Source organism: Sinocyclocheilus rhinocerous, unplaced genomic scaffold (genome assembly GCF_001515625.1).
Source record: "Sinocyclocheilus rhinocerous isolate Xijiao unplaced genomic scaffold, SAMN03320098_v1.1 scaffold2664, whole genome shotgun sequence".
Classification (NCBI taxonomy): Eukaryota; Metazoa; Chordata; class Actinopteri; order Cypriniformes; family Cyprinidae; genus Sinocyclocheilus; species Sinocyclocheilus rhinocerous.
In genome coordinates, this window is record NW_015635763.1 from 801492 (window position 1) to 814951 (window position 13460).

General features: G+C 37.0%; 1 protein-coding gene across 12 annotated transcripts in view; it reads right to left on the bottom strand.

Moving 5' to 3' along the window:
• LOC107747466 (calcium-activated potassium channel subunit alpha-1) overlaps positions 1-13460 on the bottom strand; it is a 261309-nt gene that overhangs the window by 21582 nt on the left and 226267 nt on the right. For 7 of the 12 annotated variants that reach the window (XM_016561980.1, XM_016561979.1, XM_016561984.1 and 4 more), the window contains 2 exons: positions 10539-10571; positions 2874-2967 (listed from right to left, as the gene is read on the bottom strand). In XM_016561980.1, coding sequence (XP_016417466.1) covers positions 2874-2967; positions 10539-10571 — 127 coding nt within the window. The remainder of the gene's footprint in view (positions 1-2873; positions 2968-10538; positions 10572-13460) is intronic. The other 5 variants (XM_016561987.1, XM_016561986.1, XM_016561981.1 and 2 more) reach the window with 1 other exon arrangement.

The following is a 13460-nucleotide window of genomic DNA, read 5'->3' on the forward strand; positions in this document are numbered from 1 at the left end:
TCCATTCTTCAGTGTCACATTATACTTCAGAAATCATTCTGAAATGCTCATTTAAAATATTATTGGTACATTTTATCAGTAATAGTTTTTGTTATTTTCAATGTTGAAAACTGTTTTTGCTGCTTAATATTTTTGTGGAAATCATGATAAATTTTTAGGATTCTTTGATGAATCGAAACAAAACCAAACAATTTATTTGAAATATAATTTTTGTAACATTACAAATGTCTTTACTGTCACTTTTTTGCTTCATTTTTCTTCATTTTACTTAACCCAAACATTTGAGTGGTTGTGCATCACTGTTTCAAAAAATATATACAGAAAGCAAAAACTGTTTTGAGCATTTATAATAAAAATAAATGTTTATTGAGCACCGAATCTGGATATTATAATGATTTCTGAAGGATCATGTGACACTAAAGACTGGAATAATGATGCTGAAAATTCAGCTTTGGCATCACAGAAATAAATTGCAATAGAATAGAAAAAAAATAGAAAACATCTGTTTTAATAATATTATTTGAATGTTATTCTGTAATAGTATTTCACAGTATTACTGTATTTTTGCCAAATAATTTAATAAATGTAGCCTTGGTGACTTGTTTCAAAAACAAGAATTAAGAATTGAAAAAAAGAAAGAAAGAAACGTTTTGAATGTTAGTGCATCTTCCACTTGATTTCATTTTTGCAAACAACTAAGCCAAAAACACTCTTTAAACAGACATATAATCTGAAAATAAAAGGCCTGGAGTACTTTATAGGAAACTAGCAGGTACCGTAAGCGAGACAGAAAGTTCTCCATTTAATTGGTATGTCCAGAGGAGCATCCTAGACGTGCATTTGGGGAAAGAGAGAGCGAGAGAGAACAGAAGTTGCCCTGAGAGCCGGGCTGTTTTCAAACAGCGTTCAGCTATTCCAGTGCATCACTCGGCAGTCACTGGCTCCCCGAATCCCTCTCCAGCAGCCTATGAAAGCAGCTCCTCGCTTTGAAAATTTTCCCTATCATGCCAACTGACAAAGGCATGCTTTTCAAAAACCCACAGCCAATCTGTTGATCATTATTTATTTACGGCGGCCTGGAGGCGCAGAAGCCTGTAAAAACCATACTTGATATGGTATACGCTGGCTGTTTTTCCCTTTCCTGCTTGTTGAATAAAGTATCCCTAAGGCTCCCTCAAACAATCGCTTTTCATTGTGCATAAAACACACCTAGTAAAGGCGAGGTATTTAATGTATGTTGTAATATATTGACAAGGAGGGCACAGGTTGAAGGGTCTGCCTTTGGTAATTTTGATGTTTCGCTGCAGGGCTTTGGCTTGAAAAAGCTTACACCTAGAACAGAGGACCTGTCATCCAGTACCCAAGAGCCAGCTGAACACACAGGCACCCTAAAGCACAGAAAACTTTGACACCGCTTTGAAGCGTTTCAAAACAGGGTAAATAACTCCCAAGAATTATTATCACTTGTAGATCAAAGAGTCGATGCATACATTACATGGCAAACGGGGACCTTCAAATCTGCTCAGAAAAACAGTTTTGTGCTGTAAGTTAAGGAATAAAAACCAAAGATCCTTCTAAGCAATCGCTGAAAGCTATTTTTTTTTCATTCCACTCGCAGTTTATTGTTTAAAACCGAGAGCGAAAAGAAACAATTGAACATTGATCATTTTCACTTGGAAAGCAGACTAAAGAGCGAGCTCCTCTGCAGGGCTGACAGTTTACAGTATGTAAAAATTTGACATAATTGCTTCTTTTGGGGGGGATTCATGTTGGAGACCTCTGTCTGGGGTAATTATTATAAGCTACAGATAAATGCATTGTGGGTGGTACAGAAATGAAAAAAAAAGTAATACAATATTATTTTAAATATAAAAATGAAAAGTAAAAAATAAAACAAAACAATCCCTCATTTTTTAATTTATAATACAATATGTAAAAATAAACTAAAACTGCTGTCTCATGTAACAATTTTTAATTAAAGGTTACATTTTACAACTATTACTACAATATTTAATATATATATATACATATATATATATATATATATATATATTACATTGAAGAAATAAAACTACTACGTTTTATGTAAAAGTTTACAATTATTGCAGTAAAAATAAGCCTGCAACATAAAACTGGGATTATATACTAACTGAGAAAATGTGACTGGCTCTGCACTAAATTGCAACACAAACATACATACAGTCAAACATGTTGGCTATCACTTTGCAGAAAGTTGTCCTTTCCTCTAAACCTTCAGCAACACTTTCTCGCTCCACGGCGTGTCTCTGCGTTTTTTACAATCTCTGCATAAACATCTCCTGGCCACATGGGCGGAAAGCAAGTCCTTTTATCAGTCAAAATCAATTAGAGGCATTCTAATTCCAGCGGACAGGATAAAAGGAAGGTAATATTTGAATTCATTTTTGATTGCAATGATACATTTCACATATGGCTTTAAGTACGAAAAACACGCCTCACAGGGGTTCCCACAATAGATGAAGAGCCCCGAGGCTAAGTAACCATGCTGGCGTCTCTGATTGGTCGGCACCGTCATTAGTGCCACCGCTGTTTAAGAACTACATGTGGACGGGACTGGGGGTAGATGACAGCTGAGACTTTAAAGCAAGAGTATTTTTCAAACAGCTTTTCATAGCTGCTTTCATGACAGAAATATTTCAGCTCTATCATTAACCGCTGACAGGCTGACAGCTCAAACGCCTCGGCCCGAAAGGCCTGCTCTCCCCTCCCTCTCTCTCTCTCCCTCCACACTTTCTTTCTCCTTCTCCACTTTTCCTACTCCCACCATCCCAGCACCATCCGTCCTGTCTTTCCTTTTGAAGGCTGGAGGGAGCGTCTTGAAATCAATGTCTTACCTCATCATTTTGGGTGAGCAGTTGGGTGAATTTCGCATGCCTCCGTTGCGTTGCTTCTTTTTGGGCGACAGTGTTGACGGATGCTCATCTTCGACTGCAAACACATGCAAAGAGTGTCAGACTGTGGACAGCTGGGATTGTCAAGTGTGCTGGAGATGACATATTAAAGAACACAAAAGCCAACACTCAATCAATCATTGCAAAAAACACTCAAATCTGTGAAGACCTCCAAAAATAGAAAGAGAACAGTGTTAGTATGGACAAAAGTACACTTAAAGAAGGCAAGTACAGACCTGAAGGACAACCATTAAGTTTTACACCCTATTTTCCATGAATTTTCTTTTCAAAGAGTTGGTTTGAGCGATGTGCGTGTGTGGGGATTTATTTCAGTCCGTATCAAACTATCTTTTACCTCTCTGTCATTGTTTGGAGGGCATGAGCTCGAACAATGACAGAGGGGAAGAAAAAAAGAAAAAGAAGAGTAATTTGGTGTGTGGTTTTTAATGGATGACTACATGGCGAAATCAATCCTCATCACTCAGAGAGCTGTGAGTGATGGCTCCGCTGTGAGTCTGTCCCCCGTACCACAAGCACTCTCAGCACTGAACAAGCACCCTGAACTGAGCCTTCTCTTACTGAAACGCCTCTCAAGAAGGACGTTACTGAGGGGCCTGTGAATGTCACAAGCTCTCTGCTTTATAAACACATCATGTGCGAGTGTTAAAGCTGCCTGAAGGTTAAGCTTCGTTGGAGATGTTATGGATATAGAAAGGTGAAATATTCAAAAACTATAGCTTTACTTAAAGGAATAGTTCACCCTAAAAATCATTTATTCACTCATGTCATTCCAAACCTGTATGACTTATTCATTTAAGGAACACAACAGGAGAAATTTAGAAAAATGTACATGCTCCTTTTTTACACATATAGCATCAAATTCTAGCCTTTGCATCTAAAGTTGCCATATCTGCCAAACTGAACAACTTGAATTTGAGCTTTATTTTATTTATGGTGCTTTAACAGCTTTGGTCACCAGGCACGCCGCCAGAATTTTTTCTCTACCGGTGCTAAGGGGGGGCTAGACCAATATGTGGGGGTGCTAAGAAAATAAATGATATTGATGACATCAGAGTTACTTCATAAAGAAATTGTCGTTTTTTTAAATAAAAGCAGCTATGGTACACACCATATTCAACAGAAGTGTAGTTTTAAGTCACTGTATGGATCAGAAAAGCATGTAAATTTCCTCAAAATTTCTCCTCTCCTCCTATTTTTTTTTTGGTGAACTGTTCCTTTAAGTTGGGGAGAAAGTGTTCACTATGTTGTGATAAAAACTATTAAATATTTTCTGTCCTGGAATTTTATGTATAATTTCCATGTCTACCACAGTACATGTTTTTTTCATTTCATCAAATTACTTAATATTTGTTATGCTCAACTGCTATATTTATATTATGCATCTTTTTTATTTATATTTGATATGATACCAGATACTGGACCCAACACGGTCTGATTTATATTAGAGACAAACTAGTAACAGAAACCCAAACTCTAAAACACTGCAAGCTTGCTTTAGTGTGGCTCTGTTAGAAATTCATCAGCACAGCAAAATATTAGAGACAAATACTGCAGACGCATATACTTGTAGGTCTCTGATTTCCCTTTGTCATCTAATTGTTCAAATGAAAAAATACACAAAAAGATGCTGTCTGTGTCTTTACCAAATGCCAGTGCTTGACATTTGCAATTACACTGTGGAAGAAGCAATGTGAGACAGTAATCAACTTTAAAAATATCACTACTGATAAGATGGCGGTGCAGTGGCCCTTTGTTCCGTGTTATGGTTGTTGAGCGAGTGGCCTGGCTGGGCCGGACCGCTCTCTCCTGCCCTTGCTCCTCCAAATTAGGCAGCAGAGATTTACGAGCTACAGTGGTGCCCTTCAGTAAGAGGCTTAACAATGAAATAACTCCACCTGCAACACGGCCATTTCAGCAAGTCTCTGCTTGTTCCAAATTATATTACGGCACTTTTATAACCTCAATCAAAATAGGATCAGCCCACCAAAGTGTGATTACTGTTCCATACCACGGGCAGCTATAGCCCTCGTTTTTTTGTGACGCTGATCAGAACGATTGAGCTAGACATCTGTCTCCTCTGCTTCAGACAGACAACGGGCTGAAGCATGCTTTAACGCACAACAGAGATATAACATAAATAATTATGTTTGTTTCGTTTCATTTGTTCGCACCTTTTTACTATAATTCTGGACACTTTGTAAAATGTAGGGTGTTCATAACAACTGGCTTAGGTTTAAAACTCTGAGACCACATTGAAAATTACATTTAAACCTGGAATGGCGTGGAAATTAAATGCATAAAATAATATGAAATATTTAAGATATGAAAGGAAAAATACATTGGTTTAGCTCTGAAAGTCCAAGACCACATTGAAAATTTAATTTAAACCTGGAAATGAACCAGAAGGAAGAAGAAAAAAAAAGTAAAATGAATATTCAGATATATTTAAGATATGTATTTAAGAAATTACATAATGATGTGAAATAAATCAGAAATATTTATGTAATGAAAAAATTTTTTTTTAATTACTATAATTCTCAACATTTTATTTGTACAACTTAGCTGGCCCATGGCCAACTGGCTTAGGTCTATAAGACTGAGACAACACTAAAAATCAAATAAAAAAATTAAAAATAAAATTAAACAAACAAACAAAAAATAAGATATGTAAAGAAAAACTGTTTAAAATACATAATGAAACAAATGTTTAAAAAAAAACTATTTTAAATAGTGGTCTTGGAGCCCACTGTATATACTGATGTGTAACCTAGCTATACTTCTTTCGATAGCAGTTTTGGTTACACACATTACACACACACACACACACACACACTTAGTGTTGGGGCAGGGTGTACATTAGCCACTAGCTGCTCTACATGCATGCAGCAGTGACTGCAGGGACCCATGCAGGAGGAAGGGGTTGTCTGTTGCAGCACTGACTAATGCGTCCTAAGGCGCCACCTACAGTGCGTGGGGGTGAGCGTGGAGGACATGGTGCTGGGGCGGTAGCGGTATTTTCCGGGTAGGCTGCGGGCCCGGTTCAGACCAGCCAGGCTGAGGCGCGACTGTGAGGGCAGTGCCGGAGGGAGAAGACTTCCTTTACGGTTATTAACAAGAGGTACGGCAGTCGTGGAGCACTCTATAACCGGCAGCACACTGGGAAGAGTGTTGGGAACAGCCATGCTGTTGGCCAGTTTGATTGAGCGGTTCTGAAAAGTCGGTATAACTTCCTCCTTTACTGTCAAACAGTGGAAGACAAAAACAGGAGAGATGACTGTGAATTGGGTCAGTGACATATAAGAGTGCCTACGATAAAGAAAAGGAAAAATATAATCAAGTATTTAAAAAAAAAAACATATTTAAAACGCATGTGCCAAGTTTTTAGAAAATGTATTTTGTATTCATGTTGGTTTCATATAGTTTTGAAAAATGTTATACTATTTTTATGAAGCATTTAAATTAAATGAAAAAAAAAAGATTAAATGTATTAATGTTTTTAATTTATTATTAAATGTATTAACATTTTCTTTACACCTTGAATGTGAAATTAAATTAATATTTGTTTTTTGTTTGTGTGTATATATATATATATATATATATATATATATATATTAGGGCTGCCTCCTAATAGTCGACTAATCGTTAGTATTAGACTCTACGTTTATTTGTGTGCACTCACAACAAAACGTGCTTTTGTAAAATAATGAAAGCAAACAGGATGCGCTTTCTGCGGTCTCAGTCTGTAAACTTGAACGCAAAACTCTAAGTATATCTTTGCCTTACAGACATTAAAAATATATCTATAGAGACTGAAATGTCTACTTTAAAATGAACCAATTCAAATGTAAAACAAATATTCTCAGATTATGTAATAATTAGGGCTGTCAGTTTAATGCGTTAATTTCTTAGTTATGAAAAAATAATAATAATAACGCGATTAAAATATTTTAACGCAGTTAACGCACTGGTCCCGCCCCCAGACCTGTATGTCATCTTGCATTTCATTTAGTTGACTGTTGACAAATATGACGCAGGGTAATAACTCCATAAATGCAGTTATGCCATAAAATTCAAGATATTGGAGCAAAAAATGCCCCTGTATGAGTTTTTTCTCATATTTATATATATCACATATCAAACAATATCACACGAGCAGCGAGAGCAATATCACAGGAGCGCTGACTTTGTCCCGATCTATCACGAGTTTAAATGTGATTTTATACAACAGTTCAGTAAATAAGAAGCTGGTATTGTTATATTTTAAACACAATATTATGTGTTTTTGCTCAATTTTGCAAAGAACACATTATCTTTTAAGCCACAGCAGAATTGTTGCGTGTCTCCGAGCAACACAGTGGTGTTTAGTTTCTGAATGAATCCACGTTTTGAACGAATCATGTGAATCAATGATTCAAAGGCCCATTCATAAACAGAGCCATTTACTTCATTCCTGAATGAATCAGCTGTTTGAACGAATCGAATGAAGACATTTACCGCCACCTGCTGGCAGATTTAGTTTGTTATTTAGTGTATCATTTCATAAAAAACAATAACAAAAGTAATAAAAATGAAAACATTAAAGGGATGGTTCACCCCCCAAAAAAAAAATTCTGTCATCATTTACTTACCGTCATGTCGTTTCAAACATTTCTTTTGTGGAACATAAAAGGTATTCTGAAGACTGTTGGTAACAAAGCTCTTTTAGTTACCAATTACTTTCATTGCACGAACAAAAAATACTGCGATGTTTCTCAAATTATCTTCTTTTATGTTCCATAGTTTATGTTAGGCTGTTGTAGCCTAAATGTTTATGTGTAATACATTTTATGTTGAATCAAGTAAAAAATTTATTTCTAAAGCTACAATTTGTAATGTCTACTTGATACTTTCTCATTTAACACAAAAATAGCTTTAAATAATCTCTTGTGGGTATTTTCACAGTCAAATTTATTTTGCGATTAATTGGATTAATTAATCGAAACACCATGTAATTAGTAATTAATTAGATAAAAAATTTTAATCGACTGACAGCCCTAGTAATAATTGGTATGAAACATGCATACAGGCGCTTCCACTACTGTGGTGTGGAGATGACGAGAAAGCACTTGTTTATCAGTGGATTATTAAAATGTTAAAAAGCACTTGTTTATCAGTGGATTATTAAAACAGCCTCCTTACTGTTTTTCCCTGACACATTCATAATCATAGCCAGAGGCGGACAGTAGTGAAGTATTTTTACTCTGCTGTAAAAGTACTTTTCAGGTGTCTGTACTTTATCAGAGTAGCTTCTGCGGTACGCTGTGGCAAGCTTTATGCGTGTGCTTGAGCGCTTATTAGGCTTTGTAGGCAATTAAAGGATCTTTATAATGATTTAAATGGTTTATTAATAAACGTGCGATTAGACGACTAATGCTTAAAATGAACGACTACTAGTCGACCAAAACAATCCTTACTCGAGGGCAGCCCTAATATATTATATAATACAGAAAGCAAATATTATTATTTTATATTATTCATTAATTTATTTTTTTAAACTATCATGTATTATTAACACGTGAATATCATGAAGCTTTTGGCGAGTCACACCACATGACATTTTACAACCTGAATTAAACTTGTCATGAAAAAGGTAAAATTACCTAATATTTTAAGAGGCTGTAAATTAAAAAAAAATAACAATAAAATAAAAAGTATTTTATAATATTTAAAATTGCTTTATAAAAGTCACCTAAAAGCACATGCCATTAGTGCTTCTAAACTAAATATATTATGATTAAAACATTGAAGCATTCATAATTTATCACTGAACTGCATGAGAATCACATAAATATTTGAGTATGAAAATACAAGTTGACATGATTTTCAGTGTTGCGCCATTTATTTCCCCCTTCGATTACCATTTACCGACAGATCCACAAATCTGTGTGCCATAAAGGCAACAGTCGCATATTTGAATAACTGACTATGACCCCTCAGTTTTATTAAACACTACTTAACCACTTGGCAAGCGCTTTAGGTGAAATGTTCAAGATGACATTTGCTTTTCCATTGCTAATAAACATTAATTAATTAGAAGCACTTTCTTCCCCGCCTGCTCTGCGACAAGACAGAACAAAGCACGAACATACTATTCCTGATCACCGTCACAATGAATCAGTTCACAGTGCAGGCGGAGATGTGCTCACACAAGGGAACATAGCAATCTCTTTACGTTCTGCCTCAATATACAGCAAAGCCATGTTGAAACAACATCTAAAATGTGTGAAAATCAATACTTCACACAATACACGAAAATGTCTTAGATTAAGCTGCGAAAAGGAGCAAAATAACAACAATCTGCAGTCTGACAGACAGGAGTATGCGGTGTGTATATAAGAGACCTAAAGTGCTACACACAGGGAGTTATCAAGCTCACTGCCTGCCATCCCAGCCATAAGACTCCAACCTAATGCTATCTACATAAAAGGCAAGAGGTTAACCAATATCTGGTGTAAGTGGAAAAGCAGTTTCCGCCCGCTCCCCAAACCTTGCTCAGAGCAATAAATAGATGGTTATTTCTGCCGTCAGCTGCCGCATAGATTTAAAGACCGCCACAGATAACTCCTGGATTCATCTGGCCCCTGTCAAACACGAGTAGCATTATACAGAGAACATCCGCTGTGGCACTTTCACTGTGGATTTACAATAATCCAGAAGGCAACTGTCCCTTTATGAAATGCAAATCCTGTGACGAGCCGCAATTGTGCATTCTTATCAAGGCCATTGTTAAATTATAGAAAATACATCTGTGAGAAAATGCATTTTAAATCTTTATCTAATTTTATGGCTGCTCTACATAAGTCAATTCGGCATGCATACACTTTGTAACATTTTAATCACCTTAAATTCTTCTAATTGCTAATAATATTAGCATAATTTAATTTATATCAAAAATTATACTTTTTAAAATAAATTTGCAGATAAGATTATTTTTTTGTCCTTCAGATTCAGAAATATAACACAAAACATTTAAAAACAAATATTTAAAAATAAATGATAACGTCTGCCTATAATTTATGCAAATACATCAGGTTACATTCGAAATGAAACTTAATAGCAATAAAGCTAAAGCTCTCTCAGCATTCGTTGGCGACTCATTTTCCTAAAACACATTCAGCTGTGAACCAAACCCCAGACTGCCACTGCGATCCCATTTTCCCTGGAGTTGTAGCGCCATCTGCTGTTGGTGTCATCACAGTACAGAAACACGTGCAATACCTCACAGCATTTCTAGCTCTTCAATCATCCCTTGCAAGGACACAGAGCTCTTTATGCAACATCTGGATTTCATATGGATCCCTCTATTCAGCACCTGACTTTTCTCATGCACATGTTTTAAAGTCGCAGCCCCTCTGATGCATTTGACCAGAACCCAGTGCTGAGAAACTGTCATCACGGCCCCCCTTCCCATCAATCCCATCAATCCCCAGTAATCTACAGAGCTTTTGTGCTGTAATGCTAGTGGAGGTAAAATCAAAAGCAAAGAGCCAAAGCAGGCAGGTTGCACGAACGAATGAGGGAATGAGGAAAACAGAGAAGTACACTTACGTGATCTGACATATCCGTTAAACTTATATTTGGCTGAGGGGAACGCAGAGACCAATGAGAGAATACAGAGAGGAAGAGAGAGAGAATGAGAGAGAGACAGACAGCAGAAAGACAGTACATCACACTCGCACAAAGAACAGAGAGGAAGGAAAGTCAAGTTAACAGCAGTTAAAGAAAAGAGGCTGATGAAGATAATGATATAAGCAGGACGATTAAAGAAACAAAAACAAAAGATGATTGGTGGAGGGACTGGATTTAAATGAAGCTGCCTGTTCAGTGTTTCCACAGCACAGATCCATTTTAAAAGTCAAATGTTGGATTCCCGTCCAAAGACCTATGCCGAATATACAGCCCAAATCCGACCAACCTCACAACGATCATTATGGTATTTGGAGTTTGTTTGGAGAAAAGAGAATGCTTTGATAAGTCGTCATTTTATCCTTGACACTCAATTTGATGAAAACCAGTGAAACCGATCAAACAGATGTTAGCAATCTTGAAGCTTAAGCAAATAGTTAAACAACAAATTACAGATGTTTCCCATCACATAATTGCTTCTGTAAAAATTAAACGCTGCCGGCTGATCATTTTTGATCGGTAATTACTATCTTGTCAACTGCAGATGAATGCCAAACCGTAGGCATGGCATGCTGGGAGAATCAAGATTATTATATGCTACAAACTTGTGACAGAAAACAACATAAGTCATTAAAGTGAACATGAACTGATGTTTTGAATTGATGTTGTTTCTGTAATGTGGAGTATTTCTGAGTGAAACAATATTAATGATATTAATTTTAAGTATTGTAATATTTTAAAACAACTAATACTGCAATAGCCTGTGCAGCCTAAATGGCATAACCTGGAAAATTTGGAAAGTCATTTTTAGAGTAAAATCAGGCCAATTTGATTAAACATTATGAGGCCAAACTATTTCTGTCTTTGAAATAATGAGCACTGAATAATTTAATATAAGACCAGGAATGCGTATTGAGCAGGTAAATAGCGTCAATTTTGATTTCATGTTGACTTTAAGTCATATGCTGCATATATATCCGGGTTTGTTGCAGACAATCATAATGCAGGATGTGTTTGGATGCATGTCAGCTGCTCTGTACTGCTGACCCCATCGTTGCAAAGTCTCATCTTTCGTTCCGAGTACTGTATCTGATGCCATAAAGGTCACGGCGCAGGCCCAGGGCAGGGCAGTGACACAAGCGCTCAAGCAGGGGCCCCGTGCCGGTCCTGGCATATGCCGCGTGCGATCTGCGGGTGCAGGAAGAATCGGCCGACTCTCTGGCTAGCATCTGTCCTACACGGCAGAGGGGATGACCGGCCCTGCTCCTGCCTGGTGGTAAGGAACTGTCAGGTTGAGTTTCATGACACACCAGCTAAGCTGGGGAAATGAAAATGCAAACATAATTTTCATGTCAGGCTGCATAAGAGCCGACGGTGCTGAGTTCCACCCTGTAAGGAGCGGACAAGATCTACTCTCTGGGCTGCGCCGCCCCGCCCTGCCACGCTCGTCACATCTTCGGCAAACTCCATAACCAACCGGAGCGGGCAGGAGGAGAGGAAAAAGAGAAGAGGAAAAAATGCCCCGAAGACTCCAAAAAGCCGCAACCCCTCTCAGTGTGGCAGGCGACTGTTGTTTACAAAACAGGCATGCCAAGGATTGCCCTGCTGGAAACTTCCTAGTGAAGGCTCATAAGTTCAAAACAGGAATTAATACCCTTTGTGATGCTGAGCACCTTGAGAGTCTTTAAAGCTCGTGTAATGAGGGGATAAGTCTCGGCAGGTGGAGCGGAGGGACTGTTATTGTCATTGTAACTTAGAGCAGAGGCAGCTAACTCACTCGTTCAGGATATTTGCTCCCTAAAGCCTGCACTTGCAGAGATAACAAACTCTTCTTAATAGTGTGCAGTGCACCAGAGCTATAATGAGTGCTCCATTGCTCCCTACTCCTTGTCAACGGCTCTCTGGGCTTTGACTGCAGTCAAAAGAGAGCAAGAAAGACATAGTGTCAACTTCTCACGCATCTCATTTTCATACTAATAATTCTTTGTCTGGTTTGGCAGAAAGGAGCATTACCATCCTGAGTGATGCATGCACAGAATCAGAACAAAAAGTGCACGAGGGCTGTTTCAGAAAGCGCCCATCAGGGAACATTACTTCTGTAAGACAGAGTGCATTTACTGCCACACGTTTCAAGCATTCAGCAAAATTACTGCATCCAGGGGAGTAGTATTTATTTCAGCAATAACTGGGCTACTATAATGTGCAGGTATAAGACCACCATATCATGCTTAGCGCAGGGATGTGGTGATATTTATGTTTTTAGACCCATTTGGGGTGTGGGAACACATAATCTGAAATTTAGCAGAGAGTGCCACTAAATCGGCAGTTAAGTTGTGGAAGTTGCAAATTTAATTTATGCGAAAATTCAGACAATAGCGCGAAAATAAGATAAATAAGGCAGCCCTTCTGCCCCACGTGTTCAAAAGAACAAAATTTAAATTTTTGGGAAAACTGCCATAAAATAGAATTACAAATGGTACTTGTAGTCACTGTGGCTTTTTTAAATAAAGGTAATAAATTACTTGGGGTGTGAGACATGGCCACAAAACAAATATAAATTAAAATAAACTATATAGAAAAAAATATGCATAATAAATATATACACACCACAGTTAAATTATCACTGAGATACTATTATATTTTTATCAATATTTTGAATTCTCCATTTAGTAATTTTGTTTTGTTTTTGTAATTTTTTAGTAGTTTTTTGTTTTTTTTAGTTTTTAGTTATTTTAGTAGTTCCAGTCAAACTAAATTAAAATGAGAAATGTTGCTTTGCCAAAAAGCTGAAATAAAAAAAGTTTTTTGCATTTTATTTCAGTTAACATTTTTTATGGTTTTTAA